This window comes from Carassius auratus, chromosome 28, assembly GCF_003368295.1.
Source record: "Carassius auratus strain Wakin chromosome 28, ASM336829v1, whole genome shotgun sequence".
Taxonomy (NCBI): Eukaryota; Metazoa; Chordata; class Actinopteri; order Cypriniformes; family Cyprinidae; genus Carassius; species Carassius auratus.
This window is the reverse complement of record NC_039270.1, coordinates 20,011,287-20,028,117: the sequence shown is the minus strand read 5'-3', so window position 1 is coordinate 20,028,117 and position 16,831 is coordinate 20,011,287. Positions and strand designations below refer to the sequence as shown.

Here is a 16,831-nt window from a genome sequence, read left to right as displayed (position 1 = left end):
CCACTGTACGTAAAAAAATTGGAGCTTGTACATGACTGGAGGGGTTTTTTTGTTCTTCAGTCTGAACTACATAGTAGGGAAAGCCAAAATCATGCCAAAAAAAAAAAAAAAATTAATCGTCACCCCAAACCTGTCCAGTTTTATTCCTTCTGTGAAGCAAAAATATTATATATATATATATATATATATATATATATATATATATATATATATATATATATGAAATTCATTGTCCAAAAAAGTCTTCTATTGTATGACACACACATTGATTTATGTATAATGGAAGTCAATGGGAACCAGATACTTTTGTATTTACCCATTTTTTTTGTTGTCAGCAGAAGAAGGAAATTCATGCAACTTTGGAAAAACTTTAGATGAGCGAAAGATGACAGAATTTTAATTTTTTATTTTATTTTTTGGGTGAAATATCCCTTTACTCTAGGCAGATTCGCTGTCTTTTTTAAGCAGAACAGTTTGGAGATTACTAAGAAGAAGAAAAAGAAGAAAAAATCAATCAATCAATCAATCAATAAACAAACAATCAAACAAATGGACAGTCTGGGTCTAATAATTATTACTTCACCCTATTTCCGCTTAGAAACATACTATCCAAGTTGCAGCAGGTGAACTGTTTTTGGCAGATCAGGAAATATTTTATTTTTTTATAATGTAATGTACTCTGAAAAAAAAATCATAAATATCACTCTTGTGTAAGTATTTTAAATGTCACAGTCTATCAGAGCACTATAATTGTCCCAGAAGGTTATGAAGCTAACATTAATCACATGTTTAAAGGTTAAGGTCTTCTCCCTTTCTAAGCTTCAAAGGCTTGTGCTTGAAAGGTGTTTGGTTTTCTTGTAAATTCTTTCCCAATGGCTTTGTTGTTTTAGTCGAGACAGCTGAAATAAAGTTGATCCTTAGCCTTTTTCTCAAACCACCACATGTTCTGCTGTGAGGACTCTTTGCTTATTGTTTTACTGTGTTATCTCTTACCTCAGCACTGGGAACTTTCTGAAATTAGCACGGTGAGAATAAGAGAGCAAATTCATCCAATACTTGAATCCCTAGGACTGAACTTGTCTTCTTGTTTGCATTGCAAACTCAAAGAGGAATAGCAAATATGACATCCAAAGCCTGTGGTTATTGGTGAATATGGAACACCAGCTGAATTGGAACAGGGGGATTAGATCTGGACCAAAATGCTTACGGCCAAAAGAAATGTGCCTCCGTGATTATTGTCTTGTTATCAGAGCTTTTCTTGCCTTATTGCGTTCTCTCCTCCTTCTCACACTCTTTTACGTCTTCTTTTGCTACAGTATTTTATATAATGTAATTTTATATTTGCAGGCATTTCTATTAATACTATGACCTTTTTTTTCACAGCAGTCCCAGGGTATCCTCGCTTCTCAGGGAGTCTAGCCCACACCTTTCTTCCCATAAGCCATTTGGATCACCATGCCAACAGTGGGGTCCTCTATGGACAGCATCGTTTTTATGATACACAAAAAGGTGGGCAAAATTATAATTCTGGAGTTGACATTTCTGCTTATTTCATGTTTTATATGCAACTCTACTATTCTGTTGTATTCTCCAAATATGATTTGCTATAGTTCCATACATTTACTATCAAGAAAGGCCCAAGTTGGTGCAAGTTAGAATGATTAACAGCCCCGTCTAATCTACTTTACAGAGAACTTCTATTTAAGAAGCCTCCCGTCCCAGCCCCCACTCATCTCAGCCAACCACAACATCCAGCCGATGTCAAGGACAGGATCGGGACAACCCCAGGGTTCATGCAGCAGGGACAGAGATGCAGGAAGTGGGATGAACCTACAAAAGGGTCTTAAAGAGCCTAATTTGGAGAGAGGTGTGGTTTCAGCTGCAAAAGATAAAGACAGGCCTAGTAATAAACATGATTCTAAAGACCGCCATCATCAACAACTACCCCATCATCACTCCCATCAACCCCAGCTCCACCCACAACATCCAGCCACTATGGAAGAGATGAACAGCAGGGGACACAAAGCCACTCTGCCTATGGAGTATAAGGAACATCCACAGAGCATGGGAAAGCCCCTTAGTGCCTGTCTACTGAATGGAAAGATGCTAAATGGGGACAATGGAACAGGGGCAAAAGGCTCCATGACTGCTTGCGGTGGGGATGGGGTGGGTAGAGGTAATGCAGGGTCCAATAATGTCCAAAACAGACACGTTGGTGGTGGCACTAACGGGCGTTGTGGTAAAGAGGTGATAAGTGGGGAGATGCGGATCAGTGAACAGCCTCCTACGGACTGTCTGGAGCGAGGTCAGGCATTGCAACATTCTTTGCCCTACTCAGTGCCTCCTCCACTGCCCATTGCTGCTGGAGGGGGGCATCCAAGTGGCTTCCACTGTCTGCAGCTCCATCCTGGCCACCCCCATCACCCACACCAAAATCGCCACTCACACCATCACCATGACTTTTTTTGCCCTCCACCGCCAGCCCCAATGGGAAATTCTTCCTTACATGATAAAGGAATCAATAGTGGTAGCTGCAGAGACCCCAGAGTGGCTGGAGCCACATTTATTCCATCTGTTAGCCACCTTGGGGAGAAAAATGGAGGCCCCTTCCAGATGGGCAACTCTGAGTGCCAGGGGGTTGGAGGCGGAGGGAACAGTGTCAAAGACAAGGCCATGGAAAAGACTGGCAATGGGGGGCATCATGGTGACTGGCCCAGGAAACAACAGCATCAAACTCCGACGCAGCAGCAGCATCCCTACAGAAAAGCTGAAAAAGCTCCTGACTGGATACACAACCACAACCATCACCATCACCTACAGCAACAACAGCAACAACAACAACAGCAGCAGCAAAGCCATTCCCAGCAGCACCAGACTGTGCGCTCCCGCAGTGCTGACTGCATCAACAGCATGGAAACAGACATGTTCAGATCTACACTGACTCAAGAAACCAAGACTGTTCATCCTCTACCCAACCAAACTAACACCAATTCCCAGCCCTACAGAGACTGCTCACACTCCGGGCCTCCAACCATTCCCTCACCTCTTGCTGGAAAGGCCATGACCCAGAACACAGGCGGAGGTGGACATGGTAGCTGCTCTATGCAGCGAGATGGACAGAAGGTTGCCCGCATTCGCCACCAACAGCACAGTAGGGCTGGCCCTGATACCACTGGCACAGACATGGCCCAGGCAAACGGGAACCAGGTGATGAAGCGGAAGATGGAAATGTCTTACGGTTACAACAACAATGTGCAGCATCATCCACATCAGCAGACATCAGTGCCACCTTGGACCATGCAACCTCATCACATCCACTCTGAAGAGAACCAGCACAAAGCTTACATGGAACCTAATAATGGAACTGCCAACAATAGACCGCCCACACAACAGCAGCACCAGACGGCAGGAATGGGTCCTCCTCCTCCTCCACCCCTTCATCCAGCTCCTCCTCAAACCCAGCAGGAGGTCACAAGCTCACAGGGAGAGAACAGTGCCATGAAGAATCTTCTGAAGTACAGCAACCAGCAGCCTCTCCTCCTGTCCCAAAAAAGCCCATTTGGTGGGCTTGGGAACCTCAAAACTGCAGCTAATGGCACCAGCTGCTCTATACAGGGAGGCAAGCAGACCCTACCCTCCAGGAAAGGCCAAAGCCATGAAAGTGAGCGAGCTGATTATGGTGGACGTGGCCGAGAGATAGGAGATGCCCCAAATGTAGAGGGGGAGGTGCGACAGCCTCCGGTAGGAATTGCAGTTGCTGTGGCAAGACAGAGAGAACCTCCATGCCAAGCATCAGGCAGCCATCTCAGCAGCCGACAGGGGCGGGTGCACTCCACCATGAAAGGTAAGCTTGACCTTTAATCTGTCAGGGCCTTCCAAAACAAACAATGGGCAGGGACGCAGAGCAGTTTGTTTATTCGTGACCTCTGGAAGACTTCACTGATGAAAAATAAATGGCAGAACTTGCCAAAACCCAAAGTGGAAACAGCTTTTGCTCTTACAGCTGAAAATGCTAGTGCAGAGGGAAAAAGAGCACATGCCACTGTAGAGAAAGGCTGCTCAACAGCTGTTTGCATGCTGAGTGCCAAAGACAGTGACAGTTGCAGATGAGAGAACATCACTGATGTAAATTTGTTAACCATTTTGTAGGCACTCCACGCTCCATATATCCATCAGATTCAACTGGAGAAGAGGAGAGGAAAAGAATGAGCGTAGAGCACATGGGGCACCGGTGCCTAGAGAGAGAACGAGACGTGTATATCAGGTGAATGATCCACCCCTCACACACTTCTTTTCTCTTGTCACATATGCTCAAGTCCTGACCTTTCACCTGTCTCTGATCTAAATTTGCAGGGATAACAAGGAAAGGATGGAATTTGCACACATTCATCCCTCAAACAGTTGTCATGGTGACCTCACCTCTCACATCATGGTGCCAGGTGGCACTTCCATGCAGTCGAGCCAATTAGGAGACCCAGCTGCACACACACACTCTGCTCACCACCACTGGATGCAACGAACAGGAAGTCCCTCCCTATGGATGACAGGTCACTCCTACGGTCAGTAATGTTGAGTATAGAATGAGTCTTCAGTATTTTTCTTGTCCCTTTTTGGTCAATGTGAGGTTCATACATTCATTTCGGTTTTTACTTATACATTTGTTTTAAAAAGTTAAAATTTCTTGTATCCTTAAAGTTGTCTTTTGTTTTGTAGGTATTGGCCACACAGCTCTGCATCAGAATCTCCCTCCTGGGTTTTCTACAGCCATGCCTGCCCCTCTTCAGCCAGTTTTACCCCTGCCCCAGGACCCCTCCACCCAACTGGTGGTGCTGCCCAGTGAGCCTGCCACACACCCAGCTACTCACCTTGGTATGCCATGGTGTTTTCTGCCTAGTATTCTCATTTCCTCTAATATGCTCAATTTATTTGCCCTGCTGAGCCTGACCCATTTGTCAGATTTAGCATTCATTATTTTTGTGAGGCACACAGCAGCTCTCATGGGTTTCTAACTGAAGATTTTACTGTCAGGTTGCAGAGCCTGAAAAATTATGCTCTATAACAGCGATTCCACTCAAGTTTCAAGGATATAAGTTCACTTTAAACCAAGTCCATACTACATGAGTCAAATTTCTAACCAGTGCTCTTATAGTGTGATCTAGGGTTGTCCCCGACTAAGGATTTTCAAAGTCGAATCGGAATTTTTCGAATCTTGCTGATATTCGACTGATAGTCGAATCATATGTTTGGGGGCAGGGCAAAATACATTAACAAGAGTCGAGTCAGACATTCGACTAACATAATTACTGATGTTAACATACAGGGAAAATGTGTAATGAACACCTTGCAGATATAAACCGGGTAAATAATGTTTTATGTTTTGATTAACAGATAGCTAACAATTAATGTTGGCGAACAACTGACAATTAACAATTTTTTTTTTTTACAATAGTGCTCTCATTATAACGTTAGCATAAAACTCTCATTATAACGTTAGCATAAAACTGTGTTGCAAGCAATACAGTTAGTTTATAATTTCAGAATTGTTTGAAGTCTATTAGACTATTCTTCAGGTTTAGACAATGTCACATTGAATGAGAGAGCAGTTATAAATAACAGCCAATAAAATTGCTAAGATGAAATAGCAAAAACATGCAAGAGAAAAACACACATTATGCACACAATCACACAAACAGTTTCCTGTCAACCACCTGCTCCACCCCGAAATGGTCTGGGTCAGGATGCTTTCACCCCCCCCCCCTTAAAGCTATTGCCATATGTGCTCTAAAACACGCTGATGTAAGAATACCTCCCAGCCTTATAAGTCTACACAGACCTCTACTCTGCAAACAGGCTGTGAAATCGAATTATCTTCATGTCTTCGAAGGCACACTTCCTTCCTTGCTCCACATGAATTCCAGCTGAAAGGGGAAGTGCATCCACAAAAGCCTTCCCCCGGGAAACATTAGTTAAGCTGGGTTAATGTTCCAGAGTAAAGGTCCATGATGCGTCAAGGCCCGCACAGGGGAGGGAGAAGAGGGGTCAGGCTGAACATGCACATTAATGATTCTATGTGAAATGGGAAGAGTAGAAAAACACATTTGATTTGCGAAGGCAGGGGCTGAAGATGTGTCACTGTAGATGTGCACGGCTGGATTTCTGTTCCTGCCAGGGGAACGGCAGGAGTTTATCTCTGACATGGGAACTAAGAAGTCGCCTAGACTACATGCTTGTAGTATGGGTCCACAGTGGTTTTCAGAGAAGGGGATTTTTCAAGGGAGTGAATACAGTTTGTCAAATGGCAAGCTTCTCATGCTAATATTTATTCTAATGGGAACTGCTTCCATTTGTTCACTTTCATCTTAATCAAATAATTATTATTGAAAGCATGTATCATTCTGTGCTCACACGGCTGCACATTTGGGTTGGAGACTTCTAGTGTGAGAAAAATGAGGGAGGAATGTAGTAAGTATGAAAAAACGAAAGTGGTGAACAGGGAGCAAGACACTGAAAAGAGCGTGGGAGTGCTGGTTGATGGGTCGCTCTCTCTCCCATACACTCATTGTAGTTATTATAGATTTAAAAATCTCACAATGGCTCGAATTATTTTTATTTAATTTTTATTGGGCTTTTTTGTTTCCAATTTCACCTTAGTTTTAATCCTCTGAATGATATTGAATAAAAAAATATATTGTGATGAAAAAATGTCAAAAAAGCTAATTATGTTATCAATTACTCACCCTCATGTATGACTGCTTTTGTTTGTGGAACACTATTTATTTTTTATTTTTATTTTTTTGACCATGCAGTGGAAGTCAAGAGAAACCAAAATGGTTTATTAACCAGCATTTTTTTTTAAATCATCTTTTGTGTTTAGTAAAACATGTTTAGAAGTAACATGGGCTTAGAACAATGTAAGGGTGAGTAAATTATGACAGACTTTTGCATTTTTCTTTTTTTTTTTTTTTTTTTAAAGTGCCCTTGTTTTCTTAGGAAGTTATTTTTGATAGAACACATAAACAGTATGTACGAACCAACCAATATTAAATTATCCAAACCTTTGTATCTAAACCTTCTACTACTTCACTACTAGTTAGTAGTTCTAGTTCATTACTAGTAGAAAAAATATCCTCAGTATAAGCTGTGTTTTCACTATGTGAGACCCAATGTTAGATAAATTAACATTCGGTTGCCTAACATGGCCTTCCACATGATTCCACCCAACACTAACACTACTATTTCTCTCATTAGATGTAATGGAGCAGCCTGGACTGTGGCCCCCAGTCTACCGGGCACGAGGGGCCCACTCCCACATTCAGCATCCTGCTGTGTATCCTCGCTCGCAGTTTCTACGGCAACAAGAGCTTTATGCTCTCCAGCAACACCAGCAGCTGCAGCATCAGCAACACCCCAGCCATCACACACCACCACCTCCATCACACAGAGTAGCAAACAACTTAGAGCTTCAGCAGAGAGCCACAGCTGACCACAGCCAGGTAAACAAAACACACACAACCCCTCATATAACCAGTGTAAAGCAGTGGTTTAGAAACAGCTGGGCATTCAAATGAGCTAATCCTTGACACCCGATACTGAGAGAGGATGCACTCATCTCTGTGGAGCTAGACAGTCGTTTTTGTGTGCAGGGAGTAAACAACATTTGGAGCCAATAAATCATGAGTTTCATTTAAAAAATCCCCCTACAAAACCACAACTGCTCCCTAGGATCCACAATTTCCTCCAAGGTCCAGTTACATTTTAGACATACACAAACAAATGCAGCCAGCAATGGACTTTGGTAAGATTGGGCCAAGCACTACTCTTTTTAATTGCAGGTCTAAATCAATAGATCTGAGGGAGTAGGGTCTAAATGAAAATCTGATTCAGCAAGAAAAGGGGTGCCAAATTGCACTTACGTTGATGTGGAGATTGCATGACCTGGCGGACTTCAGAATATTTGTCAGTTCCCTTAAATTAACCAAACTGCCCAGGTCTCATTATGGGGCTTGAATTCTCTTTATGGATTTTCCCATCTAATTCTTTCAATGCATAGGTGCAAAAGAAGCCAGAAGAAGAGAGCATGGAGCTAGAAGACATTTTGTCTGACCCCAGGACTTCCAAACCTGATAAGTGCTATGCCTACGGCCCATCCAACCGGGCCTCCTCACCTTCCAGGCGCTCCGCTGCCCACTTGTCGCCCTGCTGCCAGTCCCCTTGTATGCGGCCTCATCCTAAAAGCACACCCTCTACTCCCTGCCCAGCACCAAGTCCAGTAGCCGTGACACCCCGCTCACCAGCCATCAGCCCTTCTCCATCACAGATGCCCAAAACTGTTGAGTCCCAGGAAAAGAGAGTGGAAGGGCAGCCACCACAAGACTACCCCCAATCCATGGAGCCTGGTAAGGAGTTATTCTTCTTTACATATACATATTAAAAATGAAGTGCAATGTTTTTACTTTTTGACTTAGAAAAATAACATCAGGAGGCGATCTGAAATTTGTGTGGTCGTTCACTCTAGATTTAGCTTAGGTGCCTGTTTCAAGTCAATGTGCCTCAAAAACACATGAGCCACATGTTGGTTGTTATTCATGCAGAAACAATCAGGGCTTTTTTTAGACTCTGTGGCTCTGTGTGGGTGGCTATATAGGCAGGAACACGATTGACTAAGCTGCTGATAGATGCAGAAAATGGCTGCCAGCTCAGCTCCCTAGTGCCATCACATCAGTAATGATGGAGAAACACCTTGTCCAGACTCACCCCCACCCACCAGCCCACACCCTCTTTATCATCATTAACACCTCACTAACTTTTACAGCATGCCATAGTGTACAGCAGTGTCAGAAATAGAGCCCGGTTTTAGCTCAGAAGTACCCCCTTAACAGATGCACTTCATAAGTTGAATCAAGATCAAGGCACAGTGTTGCTATCATGTGGAATAAAATTGGTTCTTGTTCAGATCTCTGTTGCAAGGATCACTAAACGTCACCCTTTGTCAAAAATAAGACAAGTTTCATATGCTGTTATTTTTTTAATGCTGCACATCTATGCTTTGTTTATATTCCCTGTCACAGATCTGCCACCTGGATATACCTATTCAGAAATCAACATGGGATATAGGAATACCCCCACCACTCAAGACGTACAGCTGGCAGAGCCTGCTGATCTGGAAGCTGTTCAGACTGAACCTGTTGAGCACCCTCCTCCAGCTCTCTCCAGTTTGGGAGAGGGCCTAGAATGTCATGCAATGGTGAAGCCACTCAGAGAACCACAAAAGCCACCAATGGATGTTGGTGCTACTAGTCTAGTTGAAGAACAGCCTGAGGGTGTGTTTGTGCAAGGGCAGGATGTCGAGACGGTCATGACCATGGGCTGCCGTGAACCCATAGTGGACAATCAGGACAATGCTGAGATCATTTGCACACCTGCTGAAGTTTCAGGCTGTGACATGGAACAGGTAACTACCCTATCATCCGAGGAAGAAATCCATCAAGAAGAACCAATTGTTACCATTGAGGAAGAAGTGGGTGAAGATATACCTCCTCAAGAGAGTGAAGACATTGACACACTGAAGGATCCGATTTCAATTCCACAACCATGTGTCTCTAATAGTTCACTCAACCAGCTGCCAAACACCTCTGCCAAAGCAGATGTTGCAGTGGTTGCTGAGGAAGATGAAACGAAAAACTTTGTGAAGGTTGCTCCTCCAACAACGAATAGCTGCTCCCAGACTCTCACAACGAGTTACTGGAGTTTGGAGCTCCTGATTGCAGCAGCCTTCTGTGGGGACTGTCCTCCTCCCTCTCCACCTTCCCCTCACCAATCCCAGAAATACTGTGGCCCACTCAACTCCACCTATCATGGCATGGAATTGCTGAGTGAGCTGGCTGATCTGGAACTGCAACGGTATCAACAAAGTTGTGGTAAAACTCAAGGTATGTTATTGGAATGTTTGCAAGGAAGAGAGGCAATTTGTTTCGCAAAAAATCTGATTGTACTCCTTCAGGGCACTGGTTTTGCTCCACTGTTTCCCTTGTAAGGACCATATATCTGCTTCGCATCTGTTCTTTTCTCCTGCTGTTAAGCTTTACTGCAAACAGTGGTCCTGTTTGTCACTAAACAGTGAAAAGCTGGTCTGTAATCACAAAAGCAGTTGGTGTTTTCACTCTAGAGCATTGTCTAGGCTAATTAGGTATTTGGCCTATTTGTTAAAGCTTCCCTCATATTATCATGTTTTTTATTCATGCAAGAGTATGTATGGTGGCGGTTAGAGATGGTTTTAACTATTTAACTTGTCCCAGAGGATCTACTAAATTGTGAATACAATATTCACTTTTTATTGTTTCTGTATGTTCTCTGTTGCTTCAGTAGATTTTTTTAAAGGGGTCATCGGATGCGACATGCACTTTTAAAAAGTTTTTTGAACTGAAATGTGTGTTGGCGGTGTGTGGACATAACTACCATATAATGCTTAAGATCCAACCAGGTTTTTTTTTTTTTTTTTTTTTTTTATCTCATTAAATCATTTTCCCTTTCTCAAATCGATCATGTAGATGTAGACCAGAATGGCACCTAAATAATTGAGGTGTTCTGTTGTTGGATGTGATAATGAACATAGCAGTTGTCATTTACTCCCGACATCTGATCTGCTGAAGATGCAGTGGATTAGCTTTGTTTTTGAAGGGAATGCGCCCCCAGATCTGCCTAAATGCGTTTATGTTCGCACAAATCATTTGTGATCCATCCTAACCTACAGAAGTTAGTTTAAGGCTCTTTTATGAATCTTTGCAAATCACTTTTCCTAATAATATGCTACTTAGCAAGTTCTGCGGCTGAAGTAAACCATCTCAAGAGAACAGCTCATCACCCCACGGAAGAGAGGGGCGGGGTGAACAGAGCTCATTAGCATTTAACGGAACATGAGAGAGCTGATTTTGACAAGTAAAAAGAGTGTTGATTTTTACCCTAACATTGACAAATTGTTACCAAAGTATGCTATAGACTAAAGCAATAAGAAGCTGTGGTTTACAGTGAATATATAACAGCTAAGGTGCATTGTTAGGCACGACGCAAAGCCTTAACCACAGCTTCATGGGGCTTATTGCTTTCATAAAATGTTATTCCATACACAATGTAAGGTTTCACATAATAAAACAGAGTAAATAAAGTGTAATGATGTTAATAAAAACATTATTCATCCGTCAAACAATGTAGCTCCTCAGAAACGGTTGTGGTGCCAACAAAGTGTTTGCAGAGCAACACAAAAAATGTAAACAAAGGTGAATGTTTGTAGAGTAATTCAGAATTAAGGACCGTGACTATCCGTTTTATTATTTTTATTAAGACCCTAAAGGATCATATCAACTTGTGGAAAATGGGCAACTCATAACCCCTTTAAAAAAGCTCACATCGCATAGTTGTCTTGGTAATATTCAGTGGTATTTAAATGTGTAGACCCTTCCTCCTGTGATATCTTATAGTGCAATCTGCATCTGATTTATGAAGAATTACCTGATATTTGCAAATCAGGACATAAATTAGCTTTTCATTTCAGTCTTCACTACAATGCGTGTTTCCAGCTAGCGTAGATACCAGATAAATAGCAAATTTATGATAGATGTCACAGTATGAGAGCCATAATATATTGTCGTGTTTCTTTTTTGTTCATCAAAGAAGAAGATCAATGGATGTTTGACCTACAGAGCCTTGCTACTTTGGCAGCGGCTCGTGCCCTTGAATTGGGCCCTCAGGAGAACAGCACAACAGATGCTGAGAAGCAGTTTCCTGTTCGAAGAACCCTCAACTTGCGCAGAAAATGCAGCTGGACGCCTCGCCATGAGCCGGTAACATCCATGTTTTTTTTCTTTCTTCTCGTATGTATTTTCCTAATGTAGTATATAATCTATCATATTAAAAATAACCAAATGCTAAATACATGTAAATTTTTTCAGTTTTTTTTAAAATATAGCATATCCAACAAGAGAACATAAGAAGTATGTAATTTACATCTTACTTTTCTGGCATCCTCAATAGTTAAGGACTGTAATGGACTAAAAGTTAGTAGGATAACAGAACTGTATTAACTCAGGGATAAAACCAGAATGTCATCCCAGAGGTCTTCCAAGACTGGAGCAACTGACCAGCAACTAATTGAAGGGTTTTTTGATTTGGTTGGTAAAGGTTTGCCCAGCGAAAGGTACCATGGACAGTATGGATGGGCAGGAGTTAGCGATGCGAGTGAGGCTTGCAGAGCTGCAACAGCGTTACAAAGAGAAGCAGAAAGAACTGGCCAAACTCCAGAGGAAGCACGATCACCAGTAAGAGCTACCACCATCACAAAACTATTTCATCTTTTCATTCTTTATACAACACACAAGCCCTCATAGTCCAAAATTAGTTCTCCTTGAAAAGTGAAGTTTGTCTTTTTATGTTAAATTTCGTTCTCCTATCCTAGGCTACATGCAGCTATTCAATAAAACTCTATTCATACCTCTAGAGCTGTATTGCAATGGTTGTTAGTAGGCGTTCCTAGTTATGGTTGCCCTAGTAACATTTATGCGCACCTGTACCCCAAATGTCATTCTATGCTAAAAATAATCACGTGTCTGAAAAACGTATTGCAAACAAAAATAACCATGTTTTTCTTTAGGAAAGAGGAGACTCCTCGCAGTCCAGCACGTCGTGGCCCTGGTCGACCACGCAAACGCAAATCAGTCCCTGGTCTTGGCTCCGGGGCCCTTAATGAACCCCAGAAAAAAGTCAAGTAAGTATCTCCTTTTCCCTTTTTGCCAGCATCTCACACACAGACAGAAGATAAGCCTCCCATATCGGCACAACCCAGCAGACGACTCCACAAGCCATAAACAGGAAACAGGAGAACTCGTCTGACCTCAGTGAGGAAGTCCAGTTATGCTTTATCTCTCCTAATCAGTACTAGGCCTGAATTGCATTACATGCATTTGGCAGCACAAAGCGGTTGGCCGTGTCTTCGTATCTCCTTGCAAAGGTTCCACTGAGTGTTTGCTTGGTTCAGGCTTATAGACAGTAAACTGAATCGGTGTAGAAACGCTGTGTGTGTGTGTGCGCGCCTGTCAGTAATCTTGTTCTGTGTCTGCCAATCGTTGATGTGAATGGCATGACTATCCTGCAGCAGCCGGGGGTGGGTGTTGGTGGTGGGGGGGGGGATTCAACAGGCCGTGGATGTAATTAGAGTGCTGTGAATTCTCCTCTAATCTATTTTATTGCCAGAAATGTGACAGATTCCTGTCGTTTAGCACTTAGGTCAGCGCAGGCCAGGAGAAGAGGTCAGATTGACACACGCATTCTTACACCGTAATTAATTAGAGTGTGAGGGTGCTGTTGTGGAGGACAGCTGCCTGTATAGACAGAAAGAAAACAAAGGCACGTTTTTAGAACACTTTATTTTGGAACATAGCACATATAATGACTATAGTTAGGATGAGTGATTGTACTGTGGTCCTCAATGCCTGCTGGTATAGAAATGATCTATCGATGTTTGAATCTCGCTGGAGATTGTAATTGACACTCAAAACCTATTTCTATCTCTTTTTCTCATTGTGTTCTTGGCTGTCCCACTGTCATGTCACTTCCTCTTTGCTGCCGCCCGCCTGCCCTCGTGCCAAGCAGCCGCCACAACATATGACAGTGGCACCCAGATTCACGGGCAGGCAGCCAGGGTCCCTCACCGAGGGCTGTGTGTTTGTGTACTGTATATAAAGGAGGGAAGTGTGTCTTGTAGCATTTATCAGGCTAGCAGCCAGATCTTAATTGTGTACAACATCACACTAGATATTCTGCTGTTGGGCTGCATACTCACCATTTAGCAAAAAAGTTTAATGCAAGATGTAGTTTTTGCACCTTAAAACATTTTTACCATGTGCATGATTTGTAAACTAATACACTTTGACATTTGCATAACTTATCCAGTTCCATATAGTATTTAGGACAAGGTATACCTGCTCAGTGGCGCACCTGGTACAGCATTGCATTTGTGATGTTAAGTTCTCAGGTATGAGTCCTGTGAAACACAAGTCATGATAAAAAAGCTCCAGGACTTAAAGATAGAAGTATGGTAAAACTATGATTGCCTAATATTTATGACATGTTTGAGTAAAAAATAAATTTTAGTATCGCAATACGTAAAACAACCAACATACAGTAATAATACTTTGACAGATTAACAGTCATCTGTTTCTCATAGAACTGAACATGCTTTTAATGCCACTCACTGGAATTTTTATTTTATTTTTAAGTGACAAGGAGCATGCAAAAAGCAAAGTAATATCGTTTACCAGAAATGTCGCCACTGGCACTTGTGAACAAAGTCTAAACTGAGGGTAGAGAACAGATTTAGCGAGTAACTTCCCCTCAGGCCACCTATGCTATGCATAATCTTTCTGAGCACTAAAAGTGAATGTATTTATAAATCAAATTCAGCTGGTACATTAAGGTGAAGGTTTGGAACTACAATCTTTAAAATACTTTACATTCTTCTTCACTAAATGTGCTGTTCTGGTTTGTTTATTTGATGGTATGAAACTGCTGCTGTTTGCACTCGTGGGTAACACAGCGTGACACTGCATTGCATAATGAGAAGCTATAAAGCAGACAGGTTCACATGTTCAGTGTTTTCTCTAACGCATGTGACTGCGTTGAGTCATTGTCACTTGCTGCTTTCCATTTAGCCTTTTGAGATTGAGGGCAGTGGGTCAGTAAGTAGGAACTCACATCCTGTGTGTACCTGGTTGTGTTTGTGTCTGACACTATGTGTCTGTGCTTAAAATTCCTTACAGTGGTATTCAGTGTGTGTGTGTGTGTTTGAGAGAGCTCTGTTTAATTAGCTGCTGTGAGCATGTACCAAGGGGAGGGGCCATGTCATGTTATGTTTGTCAGTTCGTTGCACGGAGGGGCCTACCTCATGGGGAAAAAACACACACTCTGCTGCACCCTCTGTACCCTTGCCTGTCAATCACAAACACATTCTGTATTTGTGTGCACATATACACACTAGTAGGCTATTTTTAGTGTTAATAGACACATATGCATCCCAGCCAAAACACGGCCAGACCTATTCCGTCCTACAGGAAAGAAAAATCACAAAAGATCACTTTAAATTCCCAGGACAGCAATGAGTTTAAATGGAGATCAAACGGAGACATTGACTTTTACTGTGAAAAAGACTCCAGTGATCTCACAGGTTTTCAAAGTTCTCAGTGACGTCCCAAACTGAGTTTTGATTTACCAAGATCGCAAGTCCAGCATCAGAGATCTCAACTTGAACTCATTCATTTCTTATCAAATTCTATAGAGATAGAATGATCTCAGCTATGATTTTTGCATTTTAGATATCTATAATCGTTCACCGTGTCCTTATGTGTTTCCTTAAGTTTCCATTATCAAGCAGTCTTTTGTCCATTCATGCAAGATTTAGAATCAATGTGGGCAAAATATATAAATAAATAAATAAATGTCATGTTGTAGTTGGTTATGTTCGCTGATAACTGATAAAATAAAATTGACCGCAAATAGAATGCATCAGAATTTAAAGGCATTTATAACAGTCAGGGGTGCATTTCACAAAAACAATTAAAGTTCTGTAGTCACTAAGTTCACTGAAACTTATGACCATAGATAGCAAACAATGCTTTTGGGAAACACACCCCACAACAGTATTGTCCATTTTGTGGATGCTGATATAGTTATAGAAATAGTTATCGTATCTGTTATCGTTCTTGGTGTGAGGGCGAAGTTGATTACTTATAGAAACACAACCAAGATCTCCTTTATGTCTCCTGAGCTTTGAAAGAGCCACCTCAGAGCAAAACAGCATTTTCCCCTGGGACTAAGTAAGCAGAAGCACATTACGGCAAACAAAATCTCAATTAGGTTTCCACTAAGACAGCTTCTCTAGAGATGTCTACCGGCGATTAAACGGCTCATGTGACTGACGCTCAGTAGCGCTCAGCTCTTTGCTTGAGGATGGAAGGTAATCTTTTGTCTGTGTGCCGTCGGTCTAGCGTTCGTTCGCTCTGTTGGGCAGGTTTCCAGGGAAATTCAAGGGCATTCTCTCCCAGCCTGCATTCAGCGCCGAAGGGGGACACGCTGCCTCACTGATATGGAAATACAACTGTGAGGGCTCTGATATTCACCAAGAACAATAGCGTCAAACATGCAGTGCCCTCAAACGGCTCGCTCTGTCTTTTCAAAGCGACCGGCCCCCTTTTTTTGTAGCAGGAATCTCCCCTGATAATTCACGCTGGGCTTTTTATCCGGCAACTGTCCTCGAACAGCGGCGGGATGTCCTTCTGATCGCAGTTCCTCAAGCGTGAGGTGTGGAGACCATGCCTTTTTCTTCCCTCTTTCGATACTCATCAGAGGAAGAGCAGGCAGCGATTTGAGCCCACTGAGAGGCAGCTCAGCCTCATCCTCTCTCTGATCTTTCTTTTTTGCCTTCTCCAAAAGACCGACACTGCTTGAGCTGTAGGGGTGTTTCAGTCATGAATGACTCAGTGATTTTGAACAAGTATTTTAAGTGAACAAATCATGTTGTTCACTTCTTCTGTTCTTGGATTTAGATATGAAGCACCTGATTTCGAGACTGATGATAGCATGCACAAGAAGCAATATGGGGCAGTTTCTGAAGGAGGATTTAATTGGTTGAACCTACTAGGTGACTTATCAATAAATTAAACTGAATAATCTGCAGCGCTGAACAAATTGGGTAATTTTTGTGATCAATTTGTTGCAGTCTGTGGAGAAAATGGTTTTATTCTAGAATTGATTTTGTTGCGAATGACTTTTGAACAAATCTGTTGAG

General features: G+C 42.3%; 1 protein-coding gene across 4 annotated transcripts in view; it reads left to right on the top strand.

The window, feature by feature from the left end:
• The window catches only part of bahcc1a (BAH domain and coiled-coil containing 1a), a 75,095-nt gene that overhangs the window by 44,993 nt on the left and 13,271 nt on the right, over window positions 1-16,831 (top strand). For 3 of the 4 annotated variants that reach the window (XM_026208899.1, XM_026208902.1, XM_026208900.1), the window contains 11 exons: window positions 1,384-1,509; window positions 1,691-3,844; window positions 4,150-4,264; window positions 4,354-4,559; window positions 4,714-4,869; window positions 7,249-7,493; window positions 8,051-8,396; window positions 9,069-9,929; window positions 11,668-11,837; window positions 12,175-12,311; window positions 12,644-12,757. In XM_026208899.1, the coding sequence (XP_026064684.1) occupies window positions 1,384-1,509; window positions 1,691-3,844; window positions 4,150-4,264; window positions 4,354-4,559; window positions 4,714-4,869; window positions 7,249-7,493; window positions 8,051-8,396; window positions 9,069-9,929; window positions 11,668-11,837; window positions 12,175-12,311; window positions 12,644-12,757 (4,630 nt within the window). The remainder of the gene's footprint in view (window positions 1-1,383; window positions 1,510-1,690; window positions 3,845-4,149; window positions 4,265-4,353; window positions 4,560-4,713; window positions 4,870-7,248; window positions 7,494-8,050; window positions 8,397-9,068; window positions 9,930-11,667; window positions 11,838-12,174; window positions 12,312-12,643; window positions 12,758-16,831) is intronic. The other variant, XM_026208901.1, reaches the window with a different exon arrangement.